The sequence below is a fragment of the Oryctolagus cuniculus genome, chromosome 2 (assembly GCF_964237555.1).
Source record: "Oryctolagus cuniculus chromosome 2, mOryCun1.1, whole genome shotgun sequence".
NCBI lineage: Eukaryota > Metazoa > Chordata > Mammalia > Lagomorpha > Leporidae > Oryctolagus > Oryctolagus cuniculus.
This window is the reverse complement of record NC_091433.1, coordinates 163,900,594-163,920,211: the sequence shown is the minus strand read 5'-3', so window position 1 is coordinate 163,920,211 and position 19,618 is coordinate 163,900,594. Positions and strand designations below refer to the sequence as shown.

The 19,618-nt window shown below is 47.3% G+C and overlaps 1 protein-coding gene across 13 annotated transcripts in view; it reads left to right on the top strand.

Moving 5' to 3' along the window:
- Positions 1–19,618, top strand: part of ARHGEF33 (Rho guanine nucleotide exchange factor 33) — a 124,111-nt gene that overhangs the window by 82,544 nt on the left and 21,949 nt on the right. For 5 of the 13 annotated variants that reach the window (XM_051842971.2, XM_008254492.4, XM_051842970.2 and 2 more), the window contains 6 exons: positions 2,227–2,310; positions 3,588–3,671; positions 5,935–6,083; positions 6,647–6,811; positions 7,896–8,715; positions 12,702–12,841. In XM_051842971.2, coding sequence (XP_051698931.1) covers positions 2,227–2,310; positions 3,588–3,671; positions 5,935–6,083; positions 6,647–6,811; positions 7,896–8,715; positions 12,702–12,841 — 1,442 coding nt within the window. Of the gene's footprint in view, positions 1–2,226; positions 2,311–3,587; positions 3,672–5,934; positions 6,084–6,646; positions 6,812–7,895; positions 8,716–12,701; positions 12,842–17,815; positions 17,891–18,948; positions 19,565–19,618 lie in introns of those variants that run through there. The other 8 variants (XM_051842977.2, XM_051842973.2, XM_051842974.2 and 5 more) reach the window with 4 other exon arrangements.

The window sequence follows — 19,618 nt, the reverse complement described above, 5'->3', positions numbered from 1 at the left end:
GGTGCAGGGCCGTCTTCTGCTTCTTTCCCAGGTGCATTATCAAGGAGCTGGATCAGAAGAGAAGCAGCCGGGATACAAACTAGCACCCATGTGGGATGCCAGTGTCACAGGCAGTGACTCAACATGCTACTACGCCACAGTGCTAGCCCCCACGCACCATTTTTTAAAAAATATTTATTTATTTATTTATTTGAATGGCAGAGTTACAGAGAGGGAGAGACAATGAGAAATCTTCCATTTGCTGGTTCACTCCCCACGTGACCACAATGGCCAGGGCAGGTCACATGGAAGCCAAGAACCAGGAACTTTATCCCTGTCTTCCATGTGGATGGCAAGGGCCCATCTACTTGAACCATCTTATGCTGCTTTCTCAGGCACATTAATAGGGAACTGGATTGGAAGCAGAACCGCCAGGACTTGAACTGGCACCCATATGAGGAATATCTATTTGATTTTATCCAGTTATTATCCAGAAAAAAGAAATAGGCCTCCTGATATTTTATTTTGGTTCCAAAAAATTGAAATTTATGGATAGTGGATTTAAGAGAAGCTGAGAATCCAAATTTTGTGTGAAATTTTCTTTTTCAAATATGTGTGCAGGGCAGGTGTCTGGCTCAGTGGTTAAGATGCTGCTTGTGGGGGCCGGCGCTGTGGCGTAGCGGGTAAAGCCGCTGCGTGCAGTGCTGGCATCCCATGTGGATGCTGGTTTGAGTCCCAGCTGCTCCACTTCCAATCCAACTCTCTGCTGTGGCCTGGGAAAGCAACAGAAGATGGCCCAAGTCTTTTGGCGCCTGCACCCACGTGAGAGACCCAGAAGAAGCTCCTGGCTCCTGGCTTTGGATCAGCACAGCTCTGGCCGTTGCGGCCAATTGGGGAGTGAACCAACAGATGGAAGACCTTTCTCTCTGCCTCTCTTTCTCTCTCTGTATAACTGACTTTCAAATAAACAAATGAATCTTTAAAAGAAAAAAAAAAAAGATGCTGCTTGTAATGCCAGCATGCCAGCATCACACATGAAAGTGATTGAGTTTGAGTCCCAGCTCCGCTTTCAGTTCCACTTCCTGTTACTGCACACCCTGTTAGGCAGTAGGTGACGGCCCAAGTACTTGTGTCCCTGCCCTCCATGTAAGATTGAGTTCTGGGTTCCTGGTTCCTGGCTTTGGCCTAGTCTAACACTAGCTCTTGTAGGCATTTGGGAAGTGTCTCTCTCTCTCTCTCTCTCTCTCTGACTTTCAAATAAATATAAACAAATAAAAAAATCAATGAATATATTGTGTGAGCTAATTAAAGTAGGTCTGAAAGCCAGTTTTTGCCTGCAATCAACATTTATGTATCAATGAATATCAGTTTCTGGTATCAATACAACATTTTTTTCCTTTTTATTATTTTGCAATACAGCATTTAAAAATTACTTGTATTAGAGTGGATGTAATGCTATCCCTCTAGTGTATCATTTCTAATCTCAATTCCTATCCTGGCACTTTCAGAAGGATTCCATCCATGATACAGGCAGCAGCTGTGGCTGCATTGAGATGGTTCACTTTTGGACTCACTCTGAACTCCCTTAAGAGCAATGCCTCTGTGTTGTTCTCTTTTTAAGCTGAGAATATCTGTCACTTAAGAGGTGTCTCAGTTTTACCAGGCGTTTCTTTCCATGTGGATAACAATGTCTTTATTCCTCTTTTCCTTTGGGCAAGCTACCTCTGTTCCTGGAACATCTTCTCACTCTGTTAGGCTGTTGAGGCAGATCTTCTGGGACAGGGGGAGGGAATTCGGCAGCAGGGTTGAGAGTCAAGTTTCTAAGGGCCTTTGTTACCATTTCTAAGCAAGTGGAAGAGAGACTGCTGAATCCCTCAAAATTTCCTTCAGTGGCCACCCAAAAAATTTTGGGATGAAGGTTAGGTTAGGCAATTTTTGATAACTCCATAGCAGTCTAGTTATAGTTCTTGGGTGTTTCAATTTTAGAGAAATTCGTGCTGGACTCTGTAGTTGCTCCAAAGTAGCCTGAAAATGAACTAGACAGCTCGGAAAGACTCTGCAAATCCAGTCTCCAACACAGAGGGTGAAATAAGCCAACCTCTTTCAAAAGATATTAAGAACACATTAAATGAATGATTAAGATAATAATCTCTGCACAGTACTCATTTTCAATATACATGGCTCTGTGAAAATATTATCTTCTCAGTTTCCAGGTTCTTACCATGCAATTTTCTGTTTGTTTTAAAGAATAATTTCTTGGATTATTATGTTGCCTACCTGAGGGATTTGCCTGAATGCATCTCATTGGTTCATGTGGTTGTTCTGAAGGAGGTAAGTTAATTCTGTGTGTGAGTACTGTCCTTCTTTTCACACACGTTACCTGTACCACGTTGCTCTTCTACCCAGCCAACAGAGTGCACGCACTCTGAGGAATGGCCTGAACAGTGTTACTGACATGCCTACTTAAAGTTAAAGCAGACACTCAAGGGTCAGTGCCATTGTTTTGATCATTGCTCTGCCTTACTGAGTGACCCTCTCCCATTGATTTATCCCAACGGACAAACTGTAGACAGATACATAGGCGTTCTAAGCAGAAATCTTCAGAGTGCAGCTTGTATGTTATATGTGCTGATGCTTCTTCAATCACAGAAAACATAAATCTGAGTATTAAACTCAAGTCATCTTACAAGTGGCTCTCATATGTTGCTGTATAAGGGTACTTCAAAAGTTAACGGAAAAATTGAATGAAAATATAAGGTTTTTTGGTGCCTAAGTTTATTTCTATGTATTTTTTCATAATATGCATTTCCTTGAAGTTTTTGAAGATTTCTCTTACATGTGGATTTCAAATTTTTTGCACCAAAATAAACCCATATTTAAATCCATTTTCCATGAACTTTTAAAACCCATTTATATTAGGTGCTCAGTAAGCATGTATACATATGTAACAATTCCAGGTAGCTCAGGTCAATAGGGGAAAAAACAATAAAAGTCAAAGGTGAGAGTAAATTAAGTCTCACCAATAGACAAGGGGCTTAGTCTTATTAACTTTCTACTTCAATCTCTCATTACTCCCAGCCCGGTATGATGCCTGGCATAAGTTAGCACTCAACAAATGTCTGGCAGAGGGAAATAAAGAGAAGGAAGGGGAAGGGACGTGGAGAAAGTCTAGCATGTTTTCTGTTTCCAGGCCAATAGATCACTTCCTGATCACACTCTGCCCCTCACTGTCAAGGGGCTCTAACCCAGCATCAGAGCCCATTAGTAAACCATTGTAATAATTACTTGCGGGAGCACCTTAATGAACTCATTTAACTCAAATACAATTTATGGAGTGCCCAGTCTGTCTAGCTAACATAGGGCAGGGGGCAAGTGTGGTTTGGAGAGCCGGGTGGGTTCAGAAGAAATACATGGTATGCTCCGTGCTGGAGAAGACTTGTCTCCCTGATCATGTGGCCTCCTGCATGAGAAGCCATGCTTCATGACAGACGCTGGGAAGAAAATGCCCTGGGAGGAAACTCTTCCTGCTCTGGTGGGACCAACTCTGGGGTCCTGCTGCCAGAGCTGGAGGGACAATGATGAACGATGCCACCTTTTTTTTCATTTAGGGTGATGAAGAGATTAAATCTGACATCTACACACTGTTTTTTCACATAGTCCAGCGCATCCCCGAATATCTGATACATCTGCAGGTAGGCATGGCTACAAAACTGACTTTTCATGTTGATCTATTGTTGTTGGCTTTCAGGGGAGGAATACTGTAAGGAATTATGGAGTCATTAATATTCCGAAGAAGTATTTACATGGATCAGATTGTTATGATTATTCCAGACCACACAATGCTCTGTGGTAAAATCTCTACCTCCAGAAATGTTCAGCTCATGATGCCTGCCCCTGAAGTTCTGTCTTCATTCATGAGCAACCTCTGTCTCTGCTGATGCAGGATCTTTCTGTTATCACTAATTACCATTACTGCTAGATTCTGAACACTTTTTTTAGTCCCTTCCATTTTGGTTCTATATTCATCTAAATGCCATGCTTTGGTATCTCAAAAAAATTTTTTTTTAAGACAAGTTTCTTCTCTCTCTTTTTAAAGATTTATTTATTTTATTCGAAGTTACATAGAGCAGGAGAGACGCAGACTGAGAGAGAGAGAGATCTTCCATCCACTGGTTCACTTCCCAAATGGTCTCATCAACAGGGTCTGGGCCAGGCTGAAGCTGAGAGCCAGGAGCTTCATCCAGGTCTCCCACGTGCAGGGGCCCAAGCACCCAGGCCATCCTCCACTGCTTACCTGGAGTAGGGAGCTGGATCAGAAGTGGAGCAGCTGGGACTCAAACTGGCACCCATATGGGATGCCAGCGCTGCAAGCAGCAATTTCACCTGCTGCACCACAGTGCTGACCCCAATATCTCAAAGTCTGACTTGCCCACCTGACTGCCATCTTAGCTACTTTTGGCTTGGGTCCATTGTTCTATCATACAGTACTTATGCTTTGTGTCACAGAAGAAGCATAAAGAAGCTGATGAGCTGACTTTTCCACAAATCTTGTAGCATCTTAGAGGAAGTAAAGTTGAGAGAGAGGCTCACCAATCCCCTACCAGTCCCTCTTCTTCCCACCACCCACTTGTTCTGTTTTAATTGCTATCTAATCTTATTAAGCAATTCAGTGACAGCATTTTAGAAAGGCAGGGGATTGGGCTGGCATTGTGGTGTAGCAGGTTAAGCTGACACCTGCAATGCTGGAATCCCATATGGGTGCTGGATTGGCCTGGGAAAAGCAACAGAAGATGTCCAAGAGTTTGAGCCCCTGCTAACCACATGAGAAATCCAGATGAAGCTCCTGGTTCCTGGTTTCGGCCTGGCCCAACGCTGACCATTGTGGCCATCTGGGGAATGAACGAACGGATGGAAGATCTTTCTCTGTGTTTCTCCCTCTCTCTCTGTAACTCTTTCTAAATAAATAAACAAATCTTAAAAAAAAAGAAGAAGAAAAAGAAAGACATGGGATTAATATCAGATAGAAGTAGCCCAGTATCAATATTAAAAAGACTTTGTATATGGTTGTAGATGCAAAACCACTCATGATTATTTAATTCTTTCAACAATTCCATGAAATATATATCATTGTTGCCATGTTTTAGATGGAGAGCTAAGAAAATTAAGTAATTTTCCTAAGTTCACATGCCTAGTAGGTGAAAAACCTGGGACCAAAAAACAGGCCTTGCAAGTGGTGGAATATGGTAAATAAGCCCTAGTTTTGCTGTCTGATCTGAGTTCAAATCCTGCTGCATTATTCACTAGTTGTGTACCTAATGAAGATCACTTAACTGTTCTGTATCTCAGTTTCCTTTAAAAAAAAATGGAGGTCGAAACTGTACCTATCTAATTGAGTTGTGGTAAAAATTAAATGAGATAATATTGATAAGGGCTTAGTGCCTGTCAATGGGAAGTATTCAATAAATATTAGTTTTCCCAAATTCAAGTCACATACGTATTTCACTTAGCATATTAGGCAATATACTAGGATGGGCCACGAGGCCAAGTTTGATCATAAATACCACCCCTCCCCCCATAGCTTGCCTTGAATGCCTGACATTTTCACCATTAATCTGACTTGTTTTAAGGCATTATTTATAGACAGCAATTGTTAGAATGCCTCCATTACATCAGAGATTTAATTAGTAGATCCTCCTAACTTTCCACATGGCATTATTTTATGTTCACATCCAACTCAAACAGGAACAACAATGACTCATTTTCCTTTGGCGTGATGGTGAGAGAGCAGCAAGTTTGACCTTTCAGCTTATAATAGATGAGCCATATGTTTTGTTGTTAGTTGTCTTGATTAAGTGGCTACCAAACCCTCACAACAGATCAAGATAAGGTACAGAAGAGACAAAACAATTTGTTATTCTAATTATGCAGTGCTGCTTCCTTTTTTTCTCCATCCAGAATGTCTTGAAGTTCACAGAGCAGGAACACCCTGACTATTATCTACTACTGGTGTGTGTTCAGCGCCTCCGAGTATTTATCTCCCACTACACCCTGCTATTTCAATGCAATGAGGATTTGCTTATTCAGAAACGGAAAAAGCTCAAGAAGTAAGGCTTCTGAGAACACGGACGTGGATCAGTCATCATGGGTGTCTGTCACAAGTGGCATGGGCTGAAATGCAGTGATGGGAGGCAGAAATGGAGAGGGCGGGAGGAGAGGGGGCTTGATTGGCTACAGGAGCCGGAAATCTGCTACCATCTGCTGGTTCACTCCCCAAATGCTGCAAAGGCTGGGGCTGGGCAAGGCCAAAGCCAGAAGCCAGGATCTTCCAGATCTCCTATGTGGGATTTGGGCCATTTTCTGCTGCTTTCCTGGGTGCATCAGCAGGGAGCTCAATCGGAACAGGGCACTGACTCAAAAGTAGAATAGCCGGGACTCGAACAGATGCCCATATGGGATGCCAGCACCGCAGGTATCAGCTTTACCCACTACTATGTCCCCAGTTTACACCCTATTATGTAAGCTACCTAGTTTGTATACCCTGGAGACAGAGACCTTCAGAGCAAACTCCATATGATATAGTTCTTAATCTTTCTTGGTATTAAGCTGTGTGTTCAGAGAGCCGGTTTCCTGTTTTACAACCTGAAAATTATTACTTCCATTCTGTTAGGTCATCCATGGCAAAGCTGTACAAAGGGCTGGCTTCCCAGTGTGCAAATGCTGGCCAAGATGCTTCCCCCACTGCAGGTCCTGAGGCTGTCCGGGACAGTGGCATCCACTCAGAAGAGATTCTGCAGCCCTACCCTTCTGCTCCCAGTTCTGGTCCTGCTGTCACGTAAGCACCTATTGCTGTGGAAAAGTCAATGAGCCTCCCCAGGGCCCAAGCACTTGGGCCATCCTCCACTGCACTCCTGGGCCACAGCAGAGAGCTGGCCTGGAAGAGGGGCAACCGGGACAGAATCCGGCGCCCCGACCGGGGCTAGAACCCGGTGTGCCGGCGCCGCAAGGCGGAGTATTAGCCTAGTGAGCCGCAGCGCCGGCCGAGATGGTGAGCTTTATCTTTGCCGTACAACGGAGTAAAAAAGGAAATCCCTAGAAACAACATGGCTGTCATTACATACCATGTTTGCAAAATAAAACCCAGTTCAAATCAGGTATTTCATCTCACTATTTCTTTTCACACCTGCAAATCTCAGACCCGATTTTCACTCTGCGAGCACCAGAGTGGTACTCAGTGTTCACATGTGCATTCTCGCGGCACCGGTGCTGAAACAGTGCAGCCATTCTGAGTCAGTGTTACGTGGCACAATGGAAAAATCCCATCCCCTCTGATGAGTGTACCACGCTACTCTGTAAACGAAATTCTTCAATAGCTGCAAGGAATTTCTTGAAGTTTTGAAAATTTCATATTTACACAGAAGGGTACCATGAACCCCAAACGTCATCATCCAGACTGAGCAGTTATCAAGGTCCTGCCGTGTTTACTTCACCAAGAAATTTGTTTTTAAGCGTGAAGTCCATGAGTCCAACAAAAGCCGTTTCCGTTCCATTGTCAGCCCCGGGGCATTCAAGGGAGAGGAGTGCGCTGAGAGAGATGCCCTGGCATGCTGCAGGTGGTGGGAGGCTCAGAGGCCTCCACGGGGCGAGAAGAGGGTCCCTGGCCGCCGGCCATCTCCACGCCGGGCCTCTGCCTGCCGGCAGCTCAGGCCAGTGCTTTCCAGTACCTGCTTAATGGGCCCAACCTCCAGTCTCCCACTCGCAGAGAGACTCCCTGCAACTTAGCGCCAGAACCTGGCAGATGAGCAAGCAGGCGACTGGGAGGGGCCGAGGGAAGCAGCTGGCAGGATGGGGTTGCCGCTGGGTAAGGGAAGGGGCCTGCGTGTAGCCATGAGCACGTCTCTCTTGTTTCCCCTTTAAAGGCACTTGATGCCCCCCGTGAAGAAAAGCCAGCAGCAGCCAAGCCTGATGGAGAGCCTGCAGCCCGGGAAGCCCGGTGACTGGGAGATGGAGGGCAGAAAGCACGAGAGGCCCGAGAGCCTGCTGACGCCCGCGCAGTTCTGTGCCGCCGAGCAGGACGTGAAGGCGCTCGCCGGGCCCCTGCAGGCCATCCCGGAGATGGACTTCGAGCCCTCTCCGGCCGAGCCGCTGAGCAACGTGGAGCGCTCCCTGCGCGCCCCGGCCGAGCTCCTGCCCGACGGCCGCGGCTACGTGCCCGCAGGCTACGAGGAGTTCGAGTACGGCGGCGAGATCTTCGCGCTGCCCGCGCCCTACGACGAGGAGCCCTTCCAGGCCCCGGCCCTCTTCGAGAACTGCTCGCCCGCCTCTTCCGAGTCCAGCCTGGACATCTGCTTCCTGCGGCCCGTCAGCTTCGCCATGGAGGCCGAGAGGCCCGAGCACCCGCTGCAGCCGCTGTCCAAGAGCGCCACGTCGCCGGCGGGCAGCAGCGGCGCCTACAAGCTGGAGGCGGCGGCGCAGGCGCAGGCGCAGGCGCACGGCAAGGCCAAGCCGCTGAGCCGCTCGCTCAAGGAGTTCCCGCGCGCGCCGCCCGCCGAGGGCGTGGCCCCGCGCCTCTACAGCACGCGCAGCAGCAGCGGCGGCCGCGCGCCGCTCAAGGCCGAGCGCGCCGCGCAGCCGCACGGCCCGGCCGCCGCCGCCGCTGCCGCTCGCGGGGCGCCGCGGACCTTCTTTCCCCAACAGAGGTCCCAAAGCGAAAAGCAGACCTATTTGGAAGTAAGGAGGGTAAAGTAAAACCGAGCCGAAACCCACAACGCCGGCGGCCCCGGGCCTAGATCTGCAGGGGCGACCCGAGTTCACCCAGCGTGGAGGGGAGAGGGGCGAGGCCAGACTTGAACTCGGGAGCGCGCTCGGGGCAGGCAGAGCCCCAGCGCCCCTCCGAGTTCAAGGCTCCTGCCTAGGTGACCCTTGGAGGCGAGTGGCAGCGCCGGGTCTCCGGTGCCGGGACGCTAAGAGCATGTCACGCATGCACGCCTATGACAGCAGAGAAGACCGCGACTCTGCACACCTGCTCTCCGTGCACGCGCGCACGCCCGCCCCGGTTAGGGGAGATCTCATGACTGCAGGGAGATGAGGAAGACCCTAGGTCTGGAGACCTGCACACAGCCAGGGTCAGGGTTAGAGGATCTCCACACACACACACCCAGAGGCAGGGTTAGAGGACTGCGCGCACACACACACACACACCCAGAGCCAGTGTTAGAGGACTGCACACACACACACACACCAAAGTCAGGGTTAGAGGACTGCGCGCACACACAGACACACACACACACAAGAGTCAGGGTTAGAGGACTGCGCACACACACACACACCAGAGTCAGGGTTAGAGGACTGCGCGCACACACACACACACACACACACCAGAGTCAGGGTTAGAGGACTACACACACACACACACACACACACCCAGAGGCAGGGTTAGAGGACTGCACACACACACACACACACCAAAGTCAGGGTTAGAGGACTGCACACACACACACACACACACCCAGAGGCAGGGTTAGAGGACTGCACACACACACACACACACCCAGAGGCAGGGTTAGAGGACTGCGCACACACACACACACACCCAGAGGCAGGGTTAGAGGACTGCGCACACACACACACACACACACCAGAGTCAGGGTTAGAGGACTACACACACACACACACACACCTAGAGTCAGGGTTAGAGGACTGCACACACACACACACCCAGAGTCAGGGCTAGAGGACTGTGCACACACACACACCCAGAGTCAGGGCTAGAGGACTGCGCACACACACACACCCAGAGTCAGGGTTAGGGGACTACACACACACCAGAGGCAGGGTTAGAGGACTGCACACACACACACACACACCAAAGTCAGGGTTAGAGGACTGTGCACACACACACACACCAGAGTCAGGGTTAGAGGACTACGCACACACACACACACCCAGAGCCAGGGTTAGGGGACTACACACACACACACACACACACACACACCCAGAGTCAGGGTTAGAGGACTGCACACACACACACACACCCAGAGTCAGGGTTAGGGGACTACACACACACACACACCCAGAGTCAGGGTTAGGGGACTAACACACACACACACACACACACACACCAGAGTCAGGGTTAGGGGACTACACACACACACACACACACACACCAGAGTCAGGGTTAGGGGACTACACACACACACACACACCCAGAGTCAGGGTTAGGGGACTAACACACACACACACACACACACCAGAGTCAGGGTTAGGGGATCTCTTCCTGCTTAAGTGTGTGGCACCTCCGAGTTGCAGTTGCGCTGTTTTTCAGAGCACTGCATGCAAATCCCAGGCCGGTCTGTCTCTGCCTCAGCCTGCTAGGTGCACGTGTTTGTTTAAATACGCACAATGCTGAGAACTGTGCCAGCCTCCTCCAACCCCTAACCCCTTCTTCCTCCCCTCCCCACCTTGTGTGTAGCTAGTGAGGAGCAACTTGCCTATACTGATGTAGGCTCTGGGAAGTTTGCTACAAAGCTAAGTTCATTACTGCCTGCATTCCTTTTGACCAGAAAAGGATGTCTCACTAATTTGCCAATTCCAATGGGATGGAGACATCCCGAAATAGCCAAAGAAGCTTTCACTCAAAAACACCTTCTTTGGGCTCAGTGAATATCGAGGTATTTTGATGTCTAACATTAGTGTCTGCAAGCTTTGGGGCATTTTAAAAGGTATTTAAATATCCATGAAATAGTTGATAGTTCCTTGGGGAATATATTGCATGAGTGCATGCTTGCATGTAAATGTGCATGTGTGCGTGAAGTGTTAGGTGTATATGTGTGTGTGCACACTTGTGCATGTGTGTGTATATGTAAGGTGGAGCAGGATGGGGATTTTAGTTGCAAAAGATAAACCTGTGAAAAGCCCTATCCCTACTGGTGTCAGTGTTTTGCTTTTGAGATGTGAAAAGCTCCTACTGCTTCATCTCTTCAAATATACTCTGTGTGTCTTCCAGCTGTGCCCAGCAGAGCCAGCTCTGAGAGTCAGGGAAGAAGGCAGTGCACTAGTGCAGAGAGCCCCCAGTTAGGTGTCAGGCAGTCCAGGTTCAAGTCCTGGTTCTGCTGCCGAACAAGCTGTGTGCTTTTGGACAATTCACTTAGCCATTCAGCGCCTCCACTTTTCTCACATATAAAAAGCAAGACAATGCTTATCTGACCTACTTTACAGGTTGTTGTGAGGATTAGGCCAAATGAGATCAAGTTTATGACTAAACCTTATCAAATATAGACTGCTGTACAAAAGTAAGATACTATGAAGATCATGGTTTCGTGGATTTTCCTTAAACAATTCATACATTTAGTTCCCAAATAGTTCCTAAAAGCAGCTTCTCAAAATGTAGTCCCTGACCTAGCAGTGAATGTATTACCTGGAAATTTGTTCTGAATGCAAAATTTGCACCCCAAACCTACCAAATCACAACCTGCTTTTAAAGAAGATTCCTAAGTGGTTTTTGTAAACATTAATTGCAGGTGGACAGACGCACCTTAAACCTCTGGCTTTCAAATCAATGACTGTCAGGTGTTCCGGGGCCTGACTGCAGATTCTGATTCAGGATGTCTGGGTAGGGCTCAGAGATCTCCATTGTAGAGACCTCAGCTGGCCCTAGAATCCCAGCTTTTGAGAAACCCTGCACCAAGATGTCCACTGTTGCTCTCCATTTCCTAGTTATGAATTTTAGAATTGGAGAGAGTTTTTAGATCTGTTACTGCAACCCCAAGTTCAGTTCTCAAAGTCAGACTCAGGTGTTTCCTAAAAACAAACAAACCAACCCTCATCCTTATGCTTTACTTCTGTGTCAGCAAGCAGCCACCCAACCAGTTCATGAAACTCAGGGCATCAGTGGTGTAGTTTTGGCTTTGGTTTCTTGGGTTCTTTTGAGGATATTCAACATCAAGCAGCTGTTTTTAGGTTGCTTTTAAATTACAGTCACTTCAACATGACTATTTTGCTCATGTAGAATGCATATGGATACTAACTTGAATACACATAAATACATATGAATATCTATCAGCATATCTCATATTTTAAAGGGAACTGAAAAGTTCCTCAAAAATACAGCCTTATTTTTAATATATTTTACTTCACACTCCAAATGCCCTGAGTTAGTAATTGTAAAAACTGTACTAAAGGCATGTTTGCAGATTAAAAATATCAGTTGACATTTACTTCTAAATAGGTCCAACCTCTCCAAAAACTTCTTCCCTCATTTATGTATAAAATGGAGAGTTAGGAACATGATTTTTAAATTAGTATTTCAATTAAAGAACTTTGTTATTTTGCAGAAAGAGAAACCCATCCAGAGATATGAGGAGACCACTAGTAGTTTTCTGGCAAGACCGTACTGGTGCTAGAATAAGATTTTATGTTTCATGCTTTTTAAACATTAGCTAAATTCCTTGATTTCCTTATCTTTAATTATTATTACATCAGATTCGAGTCTAGGCTGTTAGCCTTGATAAGTAGAAAATGCTATACTCAGCAGAAAATTCCCTTCCTTCCATTTAGTGAATCCTGCATTAACTTAGGTTTGCTTTAGTGGTGACCGGGTGCCCACCTGTAGTCCTTGGGATGGGGCAAGAGAAAAGTCAGCAGAGCTAAAAAACAAAATCGTCCTGCACTCGGGACAGGTCATGACTTCGAGGAAGAGTAAAAATCATCCTCTTCTGTGTTTTCAGGACATGCATTTAGAAGATTCCACCAGATTCTGTCCAAAGGAAGAAAGAGAAAGTGAACAAACATCGTTCAGCGATCAAAACCCCAGGCAAGACCAGAAAGGGGGCTTTCGAAGCTCCTTCCGCAAGCTCTTTAAAAAGAAGTGAGTAGCCATTAGACAAGACAGCACTGTAACTCGTTTCCCTTTGGGCTAAGTCTTGAGGTGTAACAGTATTAAGTATCTGATAGCCTGGTCTCACACAACTGCTTCAAGTTCAGTGCCTGTACTCAGTAGCCAAGATTCCTGCAGGGTGAAGATGCTTCTCAATGTCATCTCTCAGAGTAGAAGCAAATGGCTCTCTCCCCTGTCTCTTCTGTCTTTTATCCCTCCTTCCTTGTTCCCAAAGTCATGTGTCCTGACAGGGATGCGGAAAGGAGGCCCCCTGGGAAATGAGCTGCCAACACACCCCCTTTAGACTGGGAGGAGTGGGCTCCACTATTGGAGTGGGCTGTGATGAGTGTCCCCCACCTCTGGAAAGTTTTCTAAAGATATCTCAGTACTCCTGCCTTTCAGGGCGTCTAGGTACCCTGGGTTCTAATACATGTTCATTGGGACTTCAGTGTTTTCTCTGAGTCAATGACTTTGACTCGGGCCTTAGGTAAAAGTCACTTCAGCAGAGTTTTCCTATTCCAGAGGAGGCAAAAACAAGTCATTTCCACTCTGTGGTCCCGAGTTCTTTTGGTATGAAATGTAATCCACCGGGCAGTGGCCATTACTCTCCTATAGTCTGAGAGTCAGGGGCAAACCGCAGCATAGAATGTAAGGAAGAGAGAGGTGATTGTTAACATTGGGTTATAGAGGGACTTGCCAGTTTGGCCATGGCCGGCCTGAGAGTTTGCTGGTTTCTGTCTCCACTGGTCCTCGGTCCTACCTCCTTCTCCCTCGGAGAGATTGTCCCTACTACTGAGGTTTCCCTTGGAAAAAGAAGTTCTTGCAGTGGGACTTCGTGGATGGAAGTTAGGCTAAGGTGTTACCGCTGGCTTTGGAAGCCGCTGCCGAGTGAGGCGGTGCAGGGGCGTCTCTGAGGTGGAGGTGTCTGAGTTAGGTAGTGACGGCTCCCGAGGGAAGCGCTGGGGCAGGCCTCAAGTGAGGGCTTCTTCCTTTTTTATGAGTTGTCTAGTTCTCCTCCCACAGGTAGGGTGGTCCTGAGAGGACTGGGTCTCTGGTGGTTGGTCTCTGCCTGTTGTTTCTGAAAGACGGGGCGAGAGGAAGAAGAGCCACAGCCCCGCAGGCCCCTCGCAGCTCTGCTCAGGCAGCCTGTGCGTGCTGACTGCCCCTGGGTGCTCAGCCCACCTTCTGCAGCGGCCGGGGAGGCGACTGGCCGCCTCTCTCGAGGGTCGCAGACAGATCTCTCTGGGCTCACTGCCTACCTTTGTCAGCTTTGACGGAGATGGAAGGGCCTGGGAGCACACAACTCTCCAGCCTGAACTTGACCCCAGACTCCTAAGGGCACTGCTTGAGCCCATCTTTTCTTCTTTTTCTTGTTTTTTAAGCCACAGCATTCTCAAAACAGCCACTCTTGGCTCACTACCATTTATAATGACGGGGTGCTACTCTCCGTGGGAGAGCAAAGGGCGCTAGATCCACCAGTGGTTCCTTTAAAAATCCCCGTTCAGCAGAGACGTGAATGAACACGTGCTGCCGGTTACACGGGGCAGGCAGAGTGGATTTTCCCTCTCCTTTTCCAGAGGGCAGACCTAGGAGCGATGGGTTAAGAAGAAGCCCTCCTAGACATGCAGCTGCCTGGCACCGGAGCTGGCCACCTCCTGAGGAAGCGGGAGCTCCTAAGCACAAGCTAGATGACTGTCGGGGTGCTGGACCCGCGCGGGCTGCGCGAGTGCGGAGGAAGGCACCAGAATGCTTTTTCGCCTGGAGACCTGCTTGATGCCTGTGCTGTGGCTCAGTCTGAGTAATCGCATCTTTTTATCCCCTGAAAGAGGAAATTAATGTGGCCTGGGGACCCATCATTTTAAAGGCCCACCATGTAGAAGAGCAGGTTTGCTCTTGCGGCGAGCCCCCACAGATCTTGAATAATGTAGAGCACGCGCCATGGGCTCTCCAAGTTCATGCCGGTTATTTGTTTTCGGTCCCCCTGAGGGTTTCTGGGATTCTCCTTGATGAAAGAGCGATTGCCTTAGTTCTCGTCTTCTCTCGTGGACCATCCTCTCCTGCATCCCTCGTGTTGCTGCCACCCCTTCTGACACTGTCCTTTGCAGTTAAAACTCTGGTGTGTTATCTGAGTGGAAGTAAAGGCGGAGCCACCAGATAGATGGCTCTCCCTCTGGCTGGCTTCCCTGGCTTTTCAGATCTGGCCCAGGACAGTCAGCACCATCAAGTGATAACCCGCATATGACCTTGAACTTAGGGTGCCATGGTGGGCACTTTGGGAACTTGGCAGGGGATGAGAAAGCTGCTGAAGTAGCTTCCGAGTGTTTTCAGCCGAGAACCGTGGGAAGACCATTGTGGAGCATGCTTCTCTGTGGTAAAGTGGAGAGGAAGGGCAGGCAGGCCCCAGTGTAGCGCAGGAAGGCCAGTGGCTTGTAACTCCCATGAGAACACAGCATTCTTGCTAAGTAAGCACTCTTCCTTATATGCATGCACTGTGCAAGACACTTGTGTAGGACTGTGAATGGCATGGGTCCCAAGTGTTATACAGGAACTTGCATTCTGAAGTCAGGTGTGTGGACGGGTAGAGGAAGGACCCAGAAAGAGGCATTCAGCCCTTTCTCCTCCTGTGTGTCAGGAGGTCCGTGTGACTTTTGAGAAGTGGCTGGGTACTGGAGCCACCCCAGAGTGTGGACTCACAGGCCCACGGGGGCCAGTGCCAGAAAAGCCGCCTGTGTCATGTCTGGGGCTCGCTGCCTTCCTCCCCTGTAGCCCTCTGGAGGCTCATTCCTGTCTACGCTGACACGCTTTTTGTTCCATAGGGGCTTGTTTGGCTGGTGGCCCCACACACCCAGAATGCTGCTTCGGGATGAAGCTAGGCATGGAGCCAGATGCAGCAGAAAACCTGAGAAAGGGTTCTCTTCCCTCTGAGGCTGGGAGGGCCGAATGCTCATGCCCACACCCACAAGGATTCCAAAGGGAGAGTCAAGTTGACATCACTCAAAAAATCCTGAAAAATGCCCACAATATTTGGGGACAAGGATTACCCTCTGATTGTTTCCATATTAGGCACAGTTGTCCTGGGTAGAGAGACACCAGTTCATGTATCTCTAAAAGCTGGCTGGAATTGATCAGAATAAAGACTATATATATTATCACTTGAAAATATTAATAGTGACTTTAAACATTTTAAATGAGGATTCTTAGAAGCCAGGAACAGACCTAATTTGACGGGCTGATGCTAGACTAAAACCCCCCTGCCTTTGAGTAGGATGGAAGGCAAATGCTCCCATTCTAGAAGGTTCTATATGAAGACTTACTGTAAACACTGAAACCTAGATTACTACGAAATCCGAGGCATGTGCTACTTCATCTTTATATCTAAATCCTCTACTTAGATAAACGTGTAGTCTTGGTTGGGGGTGTAGTGACAGGGAAAGTAGCCGGTGCTCTCTCTTTTTGTCCTTGGATTTGAGAGGAGTGGAGGATAAAGAATACGGCTTCCAAATGACTGATTTTATTTCCTAACCCATCCTTTCCCTCTTTGGCACTTTGTAACTTACATGCCTCAGAGTGTCTCCATCCCGGTCATCACCCTCCCTCTACCAATCACATACAAATCTATTTTCTTAATACACATGGAGAGACAGAGAAAGAGGGAGAGAAACTCCTACTGATCCTACTGATCCTTATATAACTGTGTGTCAATAAATCCTTTTCTTTTGGTGTCTTCTCAGCTGTTTTTGTCTATGCCAAGCCTAGGCCATGGAACAGACCATGTAACAGAAGGCAGGTCCACTAAAGAAACAGTTGAAACTTATTCTCATCTCTTGTCTGCCTCCTTAAAGCCTATCTCAAGTCACTCCCTTATTCTTGCCTACTTTGGGGTTCTCTCTCATTTCCCATTTCATTTCCTAGATAACTTTAAGATTGAAGGTGATGGTTAAAGGATAGACATTTTAAATTACTTCCGCTGATTATAAATATTTCTCAATAGTTATTTGGAGTCAGTCTTTAAGTTAAGGATCTTTGCTGTAGTAGGTTCTGTCTAGCATAAAAGTAATAGCAATACTTACTGCCTGTTAGGAGCTTGCAGTTCAAAGTAAAGGCAGCCTAGCCATACGTGTAGGACATAGCACACAATAAGCACGCAACAGATGCTTCGTAACGGAATACTCATTTGTCATCCTGGGGACTGCAAGGGCTGGCTGATTTGGCCAACAGGATGGGTGTTCCCGAGCCCTTGCTTCTGCACGTGCCAGTCTCTGAAGCTTTCAAGGAGAGCAGTGGTTCCTGTCAGAGGGCCAAGCCTCGATACGGCAGAAGTTGCCGTGGCACTAGTTTCCGCCCTTCTGCCTTCCCCAGCCCCAAATAAGCTTCCAAGGGTTCTCTGTAGCAAGCCCATGCTTGGCGGCCTTTCCAACTTGCTGTTTCCTGTCTGCGTCACGTGAGTGGGAAGGAAGTTAGAGCAGGTTCTTTTTTTGTCTCTCCATCAAGTGCTTTGGTGGCTGCATCTCAGAATGTACTGGCAGCCACTGTGCCCTTCCTGAGTGTGCGCTTACTGTATGTATTCCGATCAGCCCTGTGGTCCGCCAGAACGGCTCCAGGAGCCCCACAGCCATCTCTGTGTTAGAGAAATGGCACGAGAGCAAACACACTGGCCGTTTCCTAGTAGTTTAGGGAGGCCTTCAGAGCCTTGGGAACAGTCCTGGTGTCCAGGTAAAATGACCTTTAAAAGGAAACAAATGAGCTTGTAGCCATGGCTACAACAAAATGCCAGATTTTGAAAAGGGTTAGCAAATTAGCCATTAGTTAACTCATAGTTAATATTAAGAAATGCAGAGATATGCAGGCGGTGGAGACACAGGGAAAGTACAATTTGTGAGAAGAGCAGTTAAAAAAGAAAAAAAAAATTAAGCCGAGTTTGTGGACTCTGAAAACTAGACAGGGCGATTTTGGCATTTGTTTCAGAAATGGGAACGCAACTGGTGAAGATTTCTGTGGTCCTTGGGGCTGGTGGTGACATCAAAGCTTTCCCATTTCCAGGTAAACTAAAACGGTTGCATGTCGGAACCATCGAAGTGTGACTTCCTGGGTTTTGGAGAGATTAGATGTAGCCAAGATGGGGAATGAGAGGTGTAGACTTTTAAGTTGTGACTAATGACTTTCTGATGAGAAATTCCTGGGGGAAAATTCAGAGGACACAGCTCAGTTCAAATCCTGCTCCCTACTTCCTGCCCCTTAAACTTAACATTGGCATTCGTAGTCTTCTGAATAACGGAAGATGCAGAGAAAGAATGGAATGGTCAAACTGCATCGCCTAACACTCAGGCACAACTGTACTAACCGGGGTGGTCTGAGCTGGAGGTCTGCGGGAGTTCTGAGGGATGAGCGAGGCCTGGTGTACGAGGGCAGGGCACGTGGAGGCTGTTTCTAGGGAGAGTGGGGGGGTCTACGTTTCACCCCACCCAGATCCCAGATCCCATCTTATTCGACGAGCACCAGGATGGACCAGAGTTGAGAGAGAGGGAGAGAGTAGTGTTTCCTCTCTTCGCTGGGATCTAGTAGAAAAGTGCTCCTTCCCAAGCAGAAGGAGAAAGCATGGTGGGCAACTATGGCTTCATCTGCAACATCAATAGCATGTTGAAAAGTGAAAATATCTGATCAGTTATCAGGTTTTCAGACATCAGGATTTTAGTCTTCCTGTGGATCCAACTTCTTTCCTTGAATAATGAGTGGCAAAGAGATGTTTGAATTCTGCCCTATTAATTCCGTAACTGATAGACTCACAGTTAATTTACCTAATAAGAATAATGAGGACTCAGCAATAGCATGCCAGCGATAGTGCAAGGACTTGGGGCCACTGATCCTTCTTCGTGGGTAGTGGGAGCATATCGATCTCAGTCTCAGCACATGGAGAACTTGCTAAGTTGTGTAGGAGCTTTGGGCAAATAACTTCAAGTCTAACATCAGTTTTACATCCTGCACGAAGTCTCTTGATATTGGTTCTCAATTACTGGGCTGGATTTACCGATTCTAGCTCAGAGTTTAAGCCAGCAAAAAGGGCCCCAGCCTAGTTTATCCAGAAAGCCTCCTCCCTCCAGGGACTTCTGACATGAACAAAGTGGAAAAGGTACAGAGCTGGAATGGATTACCCAACTGGCTTGCCCAAGATAAAGGAAGAATGCACTCTCGACTGGGGACTCACATGGACTGATTTAAGCTGTTGACGATTGATTGGTTTTGGTCTCCTCTGTGGTGGTTGAGATTATAGTATCTCCTAAATTTATTACTGTACTGATTTCTGCATTCTGCCAAATGTAGCATATGTGTGTGGTTGGCTTCAATAAATCTTTCATTTAAAAATGAAAACAAGCAAAAGCAAGAGTTTGTAATGTGATGCCCAAATTCAGTAAGGCCCTTAATAACCCTTGATGATTTAAGGGCATTGGTAATTTGTGGAGTTTTTCAGTCTTCATTTAATCAAAAATAGAATTTCTTGAAATTTGAGCTTTTATTTCCCCAATTACAATGTTATTACACAGTATCTTACACTGACATATATAGTAGTCACCATTGCCCTCATAAAGCATTAGAAAAATACTCTCTTTATGTTCACTGCCAGTCAGAGATACACATGTCTTGGAATTCAGGGGAGTAAAAACTATTCCAGATCTAGGAGGCAACTGTTTTACAAATGCAAAGCAATTTGGATAGATAAAATATTTGAAAACAATTAAAACCAAATCAACCTGTACTTTATCTGTGTGCTGA